This window comes from Trachurus japonicus, chromosome 3, assembly GCF_045865225.1.
Source record: "Trachurus japonicus isolate A0001 chromosome 3, Traja_1.0".
NCBI classification, from domain to species: domain Eukaryota; kingdom Metazoa; phylum Chordata; class Actinopteri; order Carangiformes; family Carangidae; genus Trachurus; species Trachurus japonicus.
The window spans coordinates 8754907-8768473 of record NC_140909.1 but is presented as its reverse complement, the minus strand read 5'-3'; the positions used below and the strand labels follow the sequence as shown (position 1 = coordinate 8768473).

Genomic DNA, 13567 nt, shown 5'->3' with positions numbered 1-13567 from the left:
CAGAAATATTGTCAATTGCTTTCAAGATGATTGAAAATGTATTTAGCAAAAGTTGGCTGGTATAAGTTTACAGTACAGTATACAGTACTGTTTACAGTCAAACGTTTTCATGAAATGTAGGCTCAATTTTTTCCAATTTTTGTTCAGGAGTCAGGACAGCCCGAAGATGCAGTGTACATACAGTTGGTTTATTAGGAATTTTCACTTCCCCTATGATAAATATTGGCATGCCTTTGCATTTGAGCAAATCTGGCATGGGACTGGACCTTTGTGCAAGGTTTGGTGATTTCTCATCTATGGGAAGTATAGGATTTCCTAGGAAGAATAAGAAAAATACTGGCGAAAACAATAGGTTCCCTGCTGCTTAGCTTAGCTGGCTGGCCTCTAAAAATCATCAGTCATGTCTGTAAAAGAGGAATAACAAACAAACCAACACCACCTTTCTCTAGGAGGCTGAAGACAAGACTAGTGGTGGTGGTGCTCCTGGCTGCTGCTGCTGCTGCTGCTGCTGCTGCTGCTGCTGCTGCTGCTGCTGCTGCTGCTGCTGCTGCTGCTGCTGCTGCTGCTGCTGCAGACCGTGGCTGGTGTTGTTGAGAGGTAAGGGGGTGTGTCTGTGTCCCATACGGGTATCTGCTTCGGAGAGACCGAGCAGAGGCGGGAAATGGCGCCTGGTGCTGCTGGTAACACAACGGTGTGTCATTTCGGACGGAGAGACGGCCCTTGAGTACGAGAGATACCACAGGAAAAAAAGGTCGGGAACAAGCTCACGAAAAGCAACAACATCAACAACAACGACGTCCACCTCCGCCTCATCAGTTGTGATGGTTCAATCGGTCTAGAGTCGAGTTATCTCCGAGATAAGACTGCGGATCACTGTAAAGTAAGTCGTTAAAAACATTAACCACCAACCCGTTGTCGTGCATTTGTCTTCTCCAGATGTTGCGGTTTATGTAATGTTGGCTAACGACAGGATAAATATTTTTTTCCTTTCCCTTGCCTGTGCACATCTGTTTGCCCGAAGCAGTTTTTTTTTTTTTTTTTTTGGTACACAGCTAGGCTAGGTTAGGTTAGGTTAACGCTAAGCTATCTATGCTAAGCTAAGCTAGGATAGGATACATACATAGCTAAAACACGGCCTAACTCGGACCTGGCTAATTCCTGCCTGGTCGACTCGACCAATAAGCAATTTAATTTAAACAATTTGGTTAATTTAATTAAAAAACAACCACTGGAAAACAAACCACGCGGAACAGCCCCCGCCTGATTTAACAATGAACATATTAACGCGAGCTAACGTCTTCTAGCTAGCATCGGTGCTAACCTCGCTAGCTTCACATTAGCTTTCAGCTAATGCTAACGTCCTCTCCATTTAAAATCAAATCAACTCAACGGGAGCCCATATAGTGTCACGATTACAAGATAATCTAATCAATGCTTTGTTCGGTTAAGATAGCGCTGATTTGATTTGATTAACTGACCCATCGATCGATCGGTAAATAAATAAATAACGCCTCTCTTGTCAGTTAGCTGTTTTGATTAATAATAATAATAACGGCAGTGGTGCCTGACGAGCTTTGCTTTGCTGTTACGAAAAAGGTGTAAAATCATATGCATAAATCGTCCACAAAGCTTCAATGTAGTCGTCTAACTAATTGTATTTTTATTGTTTTAATCGCATTTCACCTTTAACTTGTGATGCCGCCGCTGCCGCCGCACTGGCTTTGCTATGCTAACGGTGAGTTAGCCTCGCCTTGTTGAACCGTGAACGTTTTCACCTAGTGTTGTTGTTGTAACAGTGTGACATTATGTTTTAGTGCCACTTAACAAACTACATTATCTAGTAGTAAGTTACTACTACCCCTGACGCTTTCCCACACGACCTCTTGTAGTTTTCCCTCTAGCTGCTCGATTAGCCACAGTCGTGATTACATGTAGTGCAACTTTCACTAAGGTCGATTTGGTGAAGGCAGCTGGGCCAAGCCAAACCAAAACCGTGTGTCATGTGCTTTAACTTTATTTTTTATCCATTATGATTGATACGTGTGTTAGCCACTTCTTTAGCCTATTAGCTAACCTTATCGGAGTAGTTTTTTGCGGAGTGGACGTGGGGGGCTGTAAAAAGGAAAGGGCCTCGCTTGTTTCTCCACTGCGTCTGTCTGCTGCTAGCTGCCTGGCTCATACAGTCTCGGTCGCATGCATGTTCTTATTTCCCGCTCAGTTGCTCGTACCAAGCTACAGTGGCATGCAAAAGTTTGGCCACCCCTGGTCAAAATTTCTGTGAATGTAAACACTAGTTAAGCAAGAGGAAGATGAAACGATCTCCAAAAGGCATACAGTTAAACATAAAACACTATTTTTTTTAACGATATTTTAAGCAATATCCGTGTGTTATTTTTGCAGCAGCCTGCAAAAGAATGGGAAACACAGGAGAGTTTAGCTCTCAGATAACTTTGACCAAGGTATCAGACAAGCTATTTAATTTACCGTTTCCAAAGGGGCAACCAGGTACTAACTATGCAGGGTGGCCAAACCTTTGCTGTGGGCCCTTTTCTGTCATTTTGAAAATGTAAAAGATGAGAATGAAAAAAAAAAATTATAGTGTTTAAAATGTAAAGGGAATGTGTCATCTGTAACTTTATGTCTTTTGGAGAAGATAATTTCCTCTTCCACTTGCTTAACTGTTCACATTAACAGAAATTGTGACTTTTGCATGATGACACTGTGCGTAATCTGTGGGCAGTGGGAGATTTCCCCAGTAAGGTGGATGTTCAGCAGCTATTGTGTTGCTATCATGCGAGGTTTGACCTTATAGTAACTACATTTGATAAGCAGTACTGTACTTCATTGTTGATAAAAAAAAAAGTGTGTCTTTGTGTATTGTGGCACATGGAAGTAAAGAATGAAAAGACAGAAGACAAAGCATGTAGTTCAAAGCAATGGCATCATTTAGTTGTAACTAAAGGAATAGCATCTGTATGATTGAATACTCTGTCAGTGATAATACCAGTTTGCAGCTTCTGCCAGGTTTTGCATGTTAGGTTTGACATTTCAGTAGCACAAAGGAGCCTAACAGTTGTAGCTTGAGCTATTGTGAACTGTAGTGTGATGCAAATAGTTATAGAGATATTTACAGTTGTACTGTACTGTATTTGCAGAGACAGACCAGGCAGATCAGTTGTTAATTTGGACCAACCAGTGAGATATGGAGATTTGTTACTTCATTTGTCACTTAGTACTGCAGCTTAAAATATCCCTGTCTTTGAATCAGAGCAGCGTCATCAACATGTTTATTAAAAGTGTTGCTGCATGAGCGTCATTGTTGCGCTGAACACATGTCTCGCTTGTACAGTAGTGTTGCGATTAGTGCAGAAGTAATTTGAGTTCACTAGAGTTGCGTCTTTCAAACACAATTAATGTGTGAAGGACGGTGTCACTGCTGCACCCACATCAGATACATTTCTTGTTTTTATATTTGGGGATGAAAGACAAAGACATTAAAAGAGTCCTCGCTGTTAATGAGGTGTTTGATGGATAGATAAGATGTTAATTCGTTTTTTAAAATTTGTTTTATCCAATCCAATCTGGGGGGGAAAATCCTTTATTTATTCTCTTAATAAGATGGAAGAGGTACTGACTGTAAATCTGATCTACATATACAGTTTACTACTGAGGCATTTCTCAGTTCTCCTCGGTTTCATCGGGTTTTTATTTCTCAAACGTAAACATGCCCTGTTTTTATATTTTATCTTAGAGGAAATAAGTAAATATTGAAAATTATATCACATGAATTCACTGTCTTAATCCGCAAATTTTATTTTAATACTCTTCACTGTTACATACAGTTATCAGTTATCCGGCTTGCTCAGTTCTTTTTTTGTTTTGCCTGCGGCTCTTACTTAAATGTTACATGTACCCTCCCTGATGCTTTTAAAGCGCCTTTTTGTGTTTGTGTGATTGAGCAACAGTACGTAGGTCTACACCTCTTGTGCGTCTATGTGTACACCCCTGCATAAATGTAAAGCAGATGTAGGGAAGGGCGCTTACAGTATGTGAGGTGTGCTGTGCTGTGCTGTACTGTATTGAGAAGGTGCTATTGTGTGTTTAAGGTTTCCTGACAGGTTGTGGATATGTCCAGACACATTTTCAGCCAGCTGCTGTTACGTAAGAGCAAAGGGCTGGCATGCTTGACTGACGATTTGTGTTGACTGTGAATAGTTTTTAGTTTTTCCTGTAAGAAACTTGAGGACAGCGCTGACCAATTAAATCCCCTCAGCTCTGGAGTATAAGGAATGTACTTCCTTCACATAAGTTTTTAGGTGAAATAAGCCACATTTTAAATCTTTTGTAAGTGCATTAAGTTATTTATTTTAGTTCTCTGTTTTCTTTTACTTAAACATTAATCTCGCATACATGTAGTTTAATAGTAAGGGAGCGTTTGTAGAGTGATGGAAGTAAAGCCAGCTGTGGCTGCCGTGATCCACTGTGATGTAAGTGAAATGGGATCTTGAATGCATCCAGATGTTGGCAGAAAATGCACCAGTATTACTTCAGTACACATAGATGCATCCCACAGTTATCCAGCAGTTAAGACCGTAAGAACAACCTGTTCGTCCACCGCAACAATAGAATATTTGCTTAAATTTGCTTCCTTGACTGCACACTGTTACAATGATTTTCTGTCTCTCTCTCTCTCGCTCTTTCTCTGTCTCTGCCTTGAGTCTGATTTTTTTTTTCTTTTTCTTACACAGCCTTACATGTGACTGCTAAAACAATGAGGCTGAGAATGCGTAAGGCGTCTCAGCAGCCGAACCCCAGTGTGGCGAGCCGCCCGTCCCGGACCAAGCGGAGGCATTCAGAAGTCGAAGAGGACACTCCTACTAGTGGTGGGAGGGGCTTGTTCTCAACCATCAAAAAGTTCATCAGAGGAAATGCGGTTAAGGTAACGAACGACCTTTGTGATCACATCAGCTGACCTTGCTTTATAATTGAGTTCAATGCAAATGAGTGTGGCGGCGGTGGTGGTGCCCCTTCTGGAGGCGCTGAAAAACTGTAGCTGGAGTGGAAGTCGTCCAACTCTTCGTCAGTGTGTTTTTTCCCTTAAGTGTTACCTCAGCTTTTTCGCCACCTCTGTGTTTTAAAAAACTGTATTTAGTCTTGTGCTTTCCAGGTCCGTGAGTTAAATACAGTGTTTCTTGGTGCAGAGTGTCATGTTTCCCAAGAAATGTCTGGAGGAATGCAGCAGCTTGTCTGAGAACTCGGACTCGGGTCTAATTTTAGATTTTGGCTCACAGAGTTGGTGTGCAGGGACAGGAGGTAGTAACAAGTGGAAAAGTCAACTCGGCTAAAAGGAACTTTTCCTCTCGAAAGACAACGAGAAAGTTTTAATGTTTTACATCGTTATTTCATGGTCTGCCATGGCTTAATTTAGGACGCACTTACAGTTGAGAAATACATCTTTTATATTTTAATTAGTCTTCTTTTCTGACATTTGAGATATTTATATATATATATATAAACATAACCTGTCCTTTCATTGTTGCTGCATCACCTGCTTTTAAACTTCTGCTGTTGTGAAATCTTGAACTTGAAATGCTTTTTAAAGGGTTACGTTTTTAAATTACTGTTTCTGCATTTAAATATTTATTGTCAACTTTCTTTCTTTTCTATTTTTTTTAATTTTAAATGTAAAATGCTGCCATTGCTAGCGAGAATTGAATAAATCAAATCAAAGATATCTTAAGGCCATGGTGCACTGATAATGTTGGATGTTATAAAGTCACAAACTGCGCAGCATCAAAGTAGCCGGTTGGAGTATGCAGCTAATTTCTGGTGGATTGTTGTGCTATGATGTAAACAGGAAAGCACCACACACGCCCACATCACCGTTAACAGTATTTTGTCTTTTGTCTTCTTGTCTCCGATAGGTGGAGCAGGAAAGCCCGGCCAAAAAGACACGCCTCCATTGTGATGTGGACAACAACCTGATCACCTCTACAACCCCAAACACCAACACCCCCCGCAGGACGATCAGCAGGGTTGGACGGAGAGGCTCCATCAATGGACGTGAGTTACACAGAGAAGGGAAAAAACTAATCACTCATCTTTATTATCTGTTAATCAATCTATCAATCAATCAAATGTTTTCACACTTCATACAGGAAGCAGCTCAAAGTGCTTAATGTGATAAAAAGTAATAAACAGAGGGAGGACATTTACGTACAAAGACATTTGCATTCACCTACCAGAAATTAAAACACAGAGGAGTTAAGAAATACTGAGGAAATGCTATCTTACACTTGACAATGTGTACATTCTTGGTAAACACCAGAGAGTGGCTAAAAAAGATAAAATAGGTAAATGGAATAAAGTAAAATAAAAATAAACGGATAAAATGAAATATAAATATATGTGTGATATATAAATAATTCAAGGGAATAACTGCATAAAATCAAAGTTTAGATTTAATAAAACAATAAGAACAACAGTGCTAACTAACAGTGCAACTAAATCTTATAATAATAAAATTCAATCAAACGCCAGACTAAAAAGGCAGCAGGTCTTCATTTTTCTTTTAAAAATATCAATGTTGTCGGGGGTCCAGGCCTGTGTGGGCTGAGAGTCACGCATGTAAACCATCACTGCACCACCACACGGTGACACCCATGATACCTGCACCTCGTCTTTTATTAACTTTCTTTAACCTGTCGCTTCCTCTTCAACAGAGGCAACCAATCATGACAGGAGTAAGGAGAAGCCCAACGGCAGCCTGGAGGAGACGACGGCCGTTGAGTTGCCCACCAGCCCTCCCAGGACCACCCTTCTTGGGACCATCTTCTCCCCTGTTTTCAACTTTTTCTCACCAGCTAAAAATGGTGAGCAGCCACGTTTCCTCTTCATTAACCACACCATTAGATGTTCCTACAGCAACAATAGCTGGGTTTCCATTACAGGTTTTCATAAAATAAAAGCGATATTTATATATATGATATGTACAATTGATATTTACAGGGGTTTCCATTGAAAGGTGTTTACACTGACACGTTATTGTGTGACACCGCCTGAGTTATCAGACTGTACCTATGTATTTTTAATAAAATAACTAATTTGGGTGGATGGGTGGAAACGGTACAAAGTGTGATACCCTTCTTGTAAATGAAGAACAGACTTTTTTAACAGCGACACTCCATATTTCTCATAATTTTAAAGAAATTGGACATTTAACACATTTTGCGTTTAGTGACTTAGCAACGGTGGCCCCTTAACAACTGTGGTGATGTGGCGGGACGACTCAAAACAGACGGCAGAGAGGGAGAGTAAAGGGAAACGGAAACAATTACTAATGGGATCAGATCTTATCAGATCCGCAGTGACATGTAAATGCAAAAAAAGTGTTTCCATTACACTTTTGCAATACACTTTGTAATCGACACGTATGAAAAAACCACCTCATGAGAGGTTTATTTGAAAATGTAGGGCTTTCCATTACCTGTTCTTTTTTTACAGTGATATTTAGGTTTTGCGCATTTCTAGGGGTAATGGAAACACAACTAATGATGATCCATGCTTCTCTCTAAATTTTTGGATGCAGTTGACACTGTAACCACAATATTATTTACTGTATGTTGTCATGAAATGCGTTTTTATCAGTTCTTGATCATGTTCATTCATTCATCTCTTTGTCGTGTTTGTGTTGCAGCCTCCTCTGGCTCGGACTCCCCAGACCAGGCGCTGGAAGCAGAGGAGATAGTCAAGCAGCTGGACATGGAGCAAACTGTGGAGACGCCCACCAGCACAGCCACGTCCACGCAGGAACTGTGTGCCCCCACTAACTTTTACTCTAGTGTATCACAGCTGCCGCCTCTGCGACCTCCCCACATCCCCGAGGTGTCGCCCACAGCAGAGGAGGGAGAGCTCGATCCAGACGCCGACCTTCCACCTCTCACAGGTAGATAAGAAAAAACCCTGGTTCTGAGTCATTAGACTTTCTCCTTCTTGTTGTGTCAAAATTAATTTGACATCTTCTTCTTACTGTGGTCGAAGCTCCAGGATCCAGTCCAGAAATGGCGTATGTGGACGCTCCTCCCACTGCGGTGCCACCAGAGGCGTCCTATGAGGAGGACTGGGAAGTCTTTGACCCGTGAGTTTAACTCTGCATCACCATGATAAAGAGATAGAGCTTACTAATATAGCCAGACAAGAAAGTCCAAATGAGGACATTTGGAAAGCAAAGAGTAGTGGGATGGTTTGAAGGAGCACAGGACTGATGGCACCAATGATAAAATTATGACCTAAAATATCTGGACCACTGACCGGACATCAGAGCCAACTATAATACACACACATTTGACTAATCTGTGAAAGCTTTCAGTTAGACATAAACAGGACATTTGTTGTAACAGCAGGTTTGACTGTGGGTAAATCAAAACATATCTTTCCCATGTGAATAACTTTGGTGACAGCATTGATTATTTTACGATTTTAACATTGATTGGCCTAGTTGTGCAGCCGTGCTGCCGAAATTTAATGTATCCGAGCAGATACATTAAATTTCTGCTGATCTTTGCCTTTTGCTTTTTTTCCCCCTGCTTGTTCTGATTCACTGTCCTCTTGTACCTGCGTTAACTAATGTATTTATTCTCATCAGGATATATTAATTGGCTAGTTATTATGTTTTTATCATATACTAAATGCAGTTAAACATTGTGTGCTTTAAGTTTGCCAAAACAAGCATCCATTTCTATGACACTCATTAGTTTTCCCATCTCCTTACTTTAACATATTTTAAATTGATGTTATTTTGTGTGATGTTTTTTATTTGTAGGTATTTCTTCATCAAGCACGTCCCTCCACTGACAGAAGAGCAGCTCACCCGTAAGCCAGCCCTGCCACTGAAGACACGCAGCACACCTGAATTCTCTCTGGTCCTAGACCTGGTTAGTTAAAGTGTCCCAACTAATTCTTTGTTTCTTTTTTTTGGTTTTATTATCATTTTTTGAAATACTGCATATATTCATAAAGTTTCATCATATTTTCTCTTTTTTTTTTCTTCTTCTTTAGGACGAAACATTGGTTCACTGCAGTTTAAATGAGCTGGAAGACGCAGCACTTACCTTCCCTGTTCTCTTTCAGGATGTCATTTACCAGGTAAGTGTTGCCTCATAGGAATGGATCCCCTTTGTGTATTCCACTAGAGGGGGCTAAAGTCATGGGTGGGGGAAAAAAACCTCCTACTGAGGAAGGTTCATGCAGAAAAATTGTAAAATTAAGAGGTTATAACCTTTAAACTTCAAGTCAAATATGTTGTATTTTGATTATTCATTTGTTTATGAAATGTTTGTTTGTGTCATCATGTGCAGGTGTATGTGCGCCTGAGGCCTTTCTTTAGAGAGTTTCTGGAACGCATGTCTCAGATCTATGAGGTAAATACAACCCATAATTCTTTTAAATAAATCCTACTTGCATTAGATTAGAAAAAAACTGACCTTTTGTCTTTCTCCCTTTTTCCAGATCATCCTTTTCACAGCCTCTAAAAAAGTGTACGCAGACAAACTGCTCAACATCTTGGATCCTAAAAAGCAGCTAGTGAGGTACAGTGTGTTGCATCTGAATCTTTTATAGTTACACAACGAACTCCCAGAGCTGATTCAAGCCTGAATGAAAAGAGTGTCGCCGTGCAGGTGTCAGTGTTGTAGGTTTTTCTGAATTATTGATCGCCCCCGACCTTGTCACTGATTGATTTTTTTTCTTTTCTCTCTCTCTCTTTTTCTTCTCCCGTGTCTTGTCTTTCATCCTCCTCCTGTAACTGTAGACACAGGTTGTTTCGTGAGCATTGTGTTTGCGTCCAGGGAAACTACATCAAGGACCTCAACATCTTGGGCAGAGATCTGTCAAAGACCATCATCATCGACAATTCACCACAAGCCTTTGCATATCAGGTGAACACACAAACAAAACAAAACAATAACAAAGGTCTTTTATTTGCTTAACAACAATACAGATTCTCAAACCACCTTCTTCCTGGTGTCTGACAGGGAAGTGCTCAGTCATTCATCTCCACCTTTTAATCACATTGTAAAAACCCCCAAGGTTTTTTCCTGATTGTCATGTGCTGCTCTGATTAATTACCACAAAAACAAACTTATGACGTTGGTTAGTCATTGCGGCCTGCTGAGCTGAATCAGCTGCAGGTCACTTTGAATTATTCACTAACGACTCTCTGAACAACACCCTCTTCAAATATGTGGCGTTTTCTGTCTGATATAACTCCTCAGCTCGTTTTTCCCCTGGAGCTTCATATTGTATTTCATTAAAAAAAAAAACTGGTTTCAGTGCTCTTATTGCACCATAGAGGTCGGTTTAAAAACAGGAAGACTTAACTCTGTGTTTTTCTGTTTTCTGTCCTGACAGTTGTCCAATGGGATTCCCATAGAAAGCTGGTTCATGGACAAGAATGACAATGAGCTTCTGAAGCTGGTTCCCTTCCTGGAGAAGTTGGTTGAGATGGTAAGAGATCCTCCTCTTCCTCAGGTTTTTAATGGACTAGGACATATTTGATACGTGTTAACTGTTTTTACTAGAGGTGTAACGATACACAAAAATCACGGTTCAGTATGGGAACAAAATGGATGACATAAATTTGCTTGTTGTTTATTTGGAACTTTTGTGAACCAACAACTTACACGTTTTAGTCAAATGTAATTATTGTAACATACAACATATTTTTGTAAAGTGCCGCCTAGTAATAAGTTAAATAAATTATTCTTAAATAAACAAAATACATATAAGATAAGCTTTACAATAAATAAAATATTCTCGAATAGGGATGCAACACATTAACCGTTAACCGATAACAAGAACTTTGACTGATTAATACTATCGGTCAACTCATGGGGGCTTGTCGACGCGCGTAGACTTCCACGCATTCACGCCTTCATGCCTTCAGTCATATTTCTCTCTTCAGCCTGGTGTTTTGCTGCACTTTGTATAGAATGAGAGACAGAGCTCAGTGGATGTGGCTGCACAGCTGTAGCAGCGTCTGTCTTTTATAGGCTCAGGCTAGCGGTAGCATTAGCAGTAGCCACGACGTAAACGGGCTGCACGTGTAGCTGCAGTCGGACAATAAACACATGCAACTTCCGTTTCAAACCGAACGTCCTGTTCCGAAGCAGCTCAATACAAATACATGTATCGTATCGTTGCACCTTTAGTTTTTACCATTTCAGAAGTCATGAATCTAATTGTTTTCTTTGATCTCCTCCTGTCGTGGTTGTCCTGCCTCTTCTCCACCCGTCAGAACGAGGATGTGCGCCCACACGTTCGGGAGCGGTTCCGGCTTCACGACCTGTTGCCCCCCGACTGAACTGGACCACAGACAGTCTCTCAGAACTGGGACGACGATGAAAAAAACTGAGAAAACAACAACATGCGTGTAAAAAGCCCTTCTTTGGATTACAAACTACAACATTGCCATTACTGTTAAAAAAATTTAGCCTTTTTCCCCCCTTTTTTTTCGTTTTTGTTTTTAAATCCACCATTGCTTTTTAAAAAACGAAAAACTTCAAAAGAAAAACATTTTTAAAGATCTGGGTGACATTTTCTAATTCTCTAAAAATGTATAGATGACGAAACTACACACACTATGAACAAGCCCAGGTAGGACTCCTCCTTTTTGACTGACTCTCCAGCCGTGGAGCCGGATATTTCCTCCACACTAAACTCTGAAGTCTTGGTGCTGGTTTTAGTGGAAGTGGAAATGCCACCTGGTAAAAAGAGGAACTCCGACCCAAACCGACCGACCGACCCCCCTTCTCCCCCCCACCCCTGGTGCTCACGCTGTTGACACTGACGAATAACGACACTCTGTGGCTACAGACGGTTTTCAGCGGGAATGACTGGCCTGTAAATCAATCTGTGCATGTGTGTATGTTTACTCCTAGCCACACACACACACACACACAAACAAACACACAGACAGACGGACACACACTCACTGATTTGGTGTTTGGCAAACCTACGATTCTGTAGCCTTTAAAATCATATGCATTCCTCCGTAGCTGAGTCAAGTTTCTATTGTTGGTTGCAGTTTTTTTTTTTCTGGTAAAACTGGTGTTTCATTGTTTTTTTTTGTTTTTTAATATAACATGTTCAAAATGTTTTGCTTCTGTTTGTAAGATATGATATTTTAAAAGGGGGTCATGTAAGTTTAAATGTGAGCCTTTTTCCTACTTAGGAGAACATGGTTGCATAATAATAATAATGAGTCCACTACATAAGTGAGATAAAACTGAATTAATCCAGGACTTTTATAGTTTGTTCTCATTCTTAACAACTAGAGGTTAAAATCAGTGTGTTGGCTTCACTGTGGACACGACATGGCTCCCTAATTAAATGTTAGGATTTAAGAATTCAATCTTGTTACCTGTAAATCTGACACATTGTAAAAGGTCTGAGGGCATTCATTCATTAACTTTTCAACGTGTCATGTGTCAACAACGCGTTAGCCTTTTTCTTTAATAATAGTATTTGATTTTGTCATTTTTGTCTAATAATAATAATCATCAGTATTGTCTTTTTACTCCTAATCAATCAAGTATTCTGGCTAAAATTCAGTTACTTTTTAAGTTGTGGTGTGTGTACTTTGATGGCTGTGTCAGTAGCATTATGACTAATGTAGCACATCCTCTGCCAGTGTGTCACGACGTCGAGCCGCGGTAGATAAACGACGGTTCAGACCCCTGTACCAGCAACATACTGTTTTAACTGTCGGCTCCATCGACTGCCCCTCTTACCTGTCTGTCGTTTCATACTTTGTACTTTTCAGCTTTTTTTGTTTTTATTTTATCTCCTTTTTGTTTTTCCTGTATAGCACAGTTTTTAAAGCATTGTGTTTTTATGAATGGTAACTATATGAATGTGTCTCAGCCTGGACATTCAAGCCAAACTGACATTTTTACTCTCTCGCTGTTGTTTCAACTTTTAACTTATTTAAGTAGTGAGACAAACAGTTCAAGGCAGACCTTGTAGATGTCGTTGTCGTCGTTGTATCGACATCCACATTATACAAAGCCTAATAAACCTGTGAGGTGCAGACAGACGCCTGTTGGTCAGTAAGAGAAGAGGAGAAAGAGGAGAAAAAAAAGGCCAAACCTTTAAAAAAAAAAAAAAAAAAACATTTGGCATGTTATCGTCGAACTTTTTACAGTTCTTGTTCAGTTTTTAAAAATCAAAAGTGCATTTTATTTTAAAGCAGGTGGGTGTTTGGATTTGTCTGGGTTGCTTGTACAGTGCCATACGACTCTGCTCCTCACAAAAAAAAACCCTAGACCCCCCCGACCCCCCAGCTCCGACCTCCCACCCCCTTAAAAAAACACTTAGATGGAAAGAGACAATCAGACCTCAACTCTCTGCCGATACTGAAACCTGGAGACGCTCACCTCTCCCCTCATTTCTTTTATTCCCCCCTATGTGCAGTTACAGTATGTGTTGTGCACTGTGACCCCTCCCTCCCTCCTGACTCCCCCCTCCCCTCCCCCTCGCTTGTTTTTTGCCTTCTTTTTTCTAACCAGAC

General features: G+C 40.5%; 1 protein-coding gene across 2 annotated transcripts; it reads left to right on the top strand.

Moving 5' to 3' along the window:
* The first annotated feature begins 650 nt into the window (after positions 1 to 650).
* On the top strand, positions 651 to 12120 carry ctdspl2b (CTD (carboxy-terminal domain, RNA polymerase II, polypeptide A) small phosphatase like 2b). Of its 2 annotated transcripts, none has more exons than XM_085759304.1 (13): positions 651 to 880; positions 4749 to 4939; positions 5925 to 6063; positions 6723 to 6872; positions 7697 to 7945; positions 8041 to 8137; positions 8822 to 8933; positions 9058 to 9144; positions 9357 to 9419; positions 9508 to 9587; positions 9809 to 9935; positions 10408 to 10503; positions 11294 to 12120. In XM_085759304.1, the coding sequence occupies exons 2-13, from the start codon at positions 4772 to 4774 to the stop codon at positions 11357 to 11359; spliced, it is 1434 nt and encodes a 477-aa protein (XP_085615430.1). In that variant the 5' UTR covers positions 651 to 880; positions 4749 to 4771; the 3' UTR covers positions 11360 to 12120. The 2 variants fall into 2 exon arrangements, with proteins under 2 accessions (XP_085615430.1, XP_085615423.1); XM_085759297.1 differs by lacking the exon at positions 651 to 880 and adding an exon at positions 1617 to 1735.
* The last annotated feature ends 1447 nt before the right edge of the window (positions 12121 to 13567 follow it).

Excerpts from the sequence above, each read along its gene's own strand:
- ctdspl2b (XM_085759297.1), top strand. The coding sequence starts at position 1,696 with ATGCCGCCGCTGCCGCCGCACTGGCTTTGCTATGCTAACG. Across the intron at positions 4,940-5,924 it reads TCAGAGGAAATGCGGTTAAG|GTGGAGCAGGAAAGCCCGGC; the intron begins GTAACGAACGAC and ends TGTCTCCGATAG. Across the intron at positions 10,504-11,293 it reads TGGAGAAGTTGGTTGAGATG|AACGAGGATGTGCGCCCACA; the intron begins GTAAGAGATCCT and ends TCCACCCGTCAG.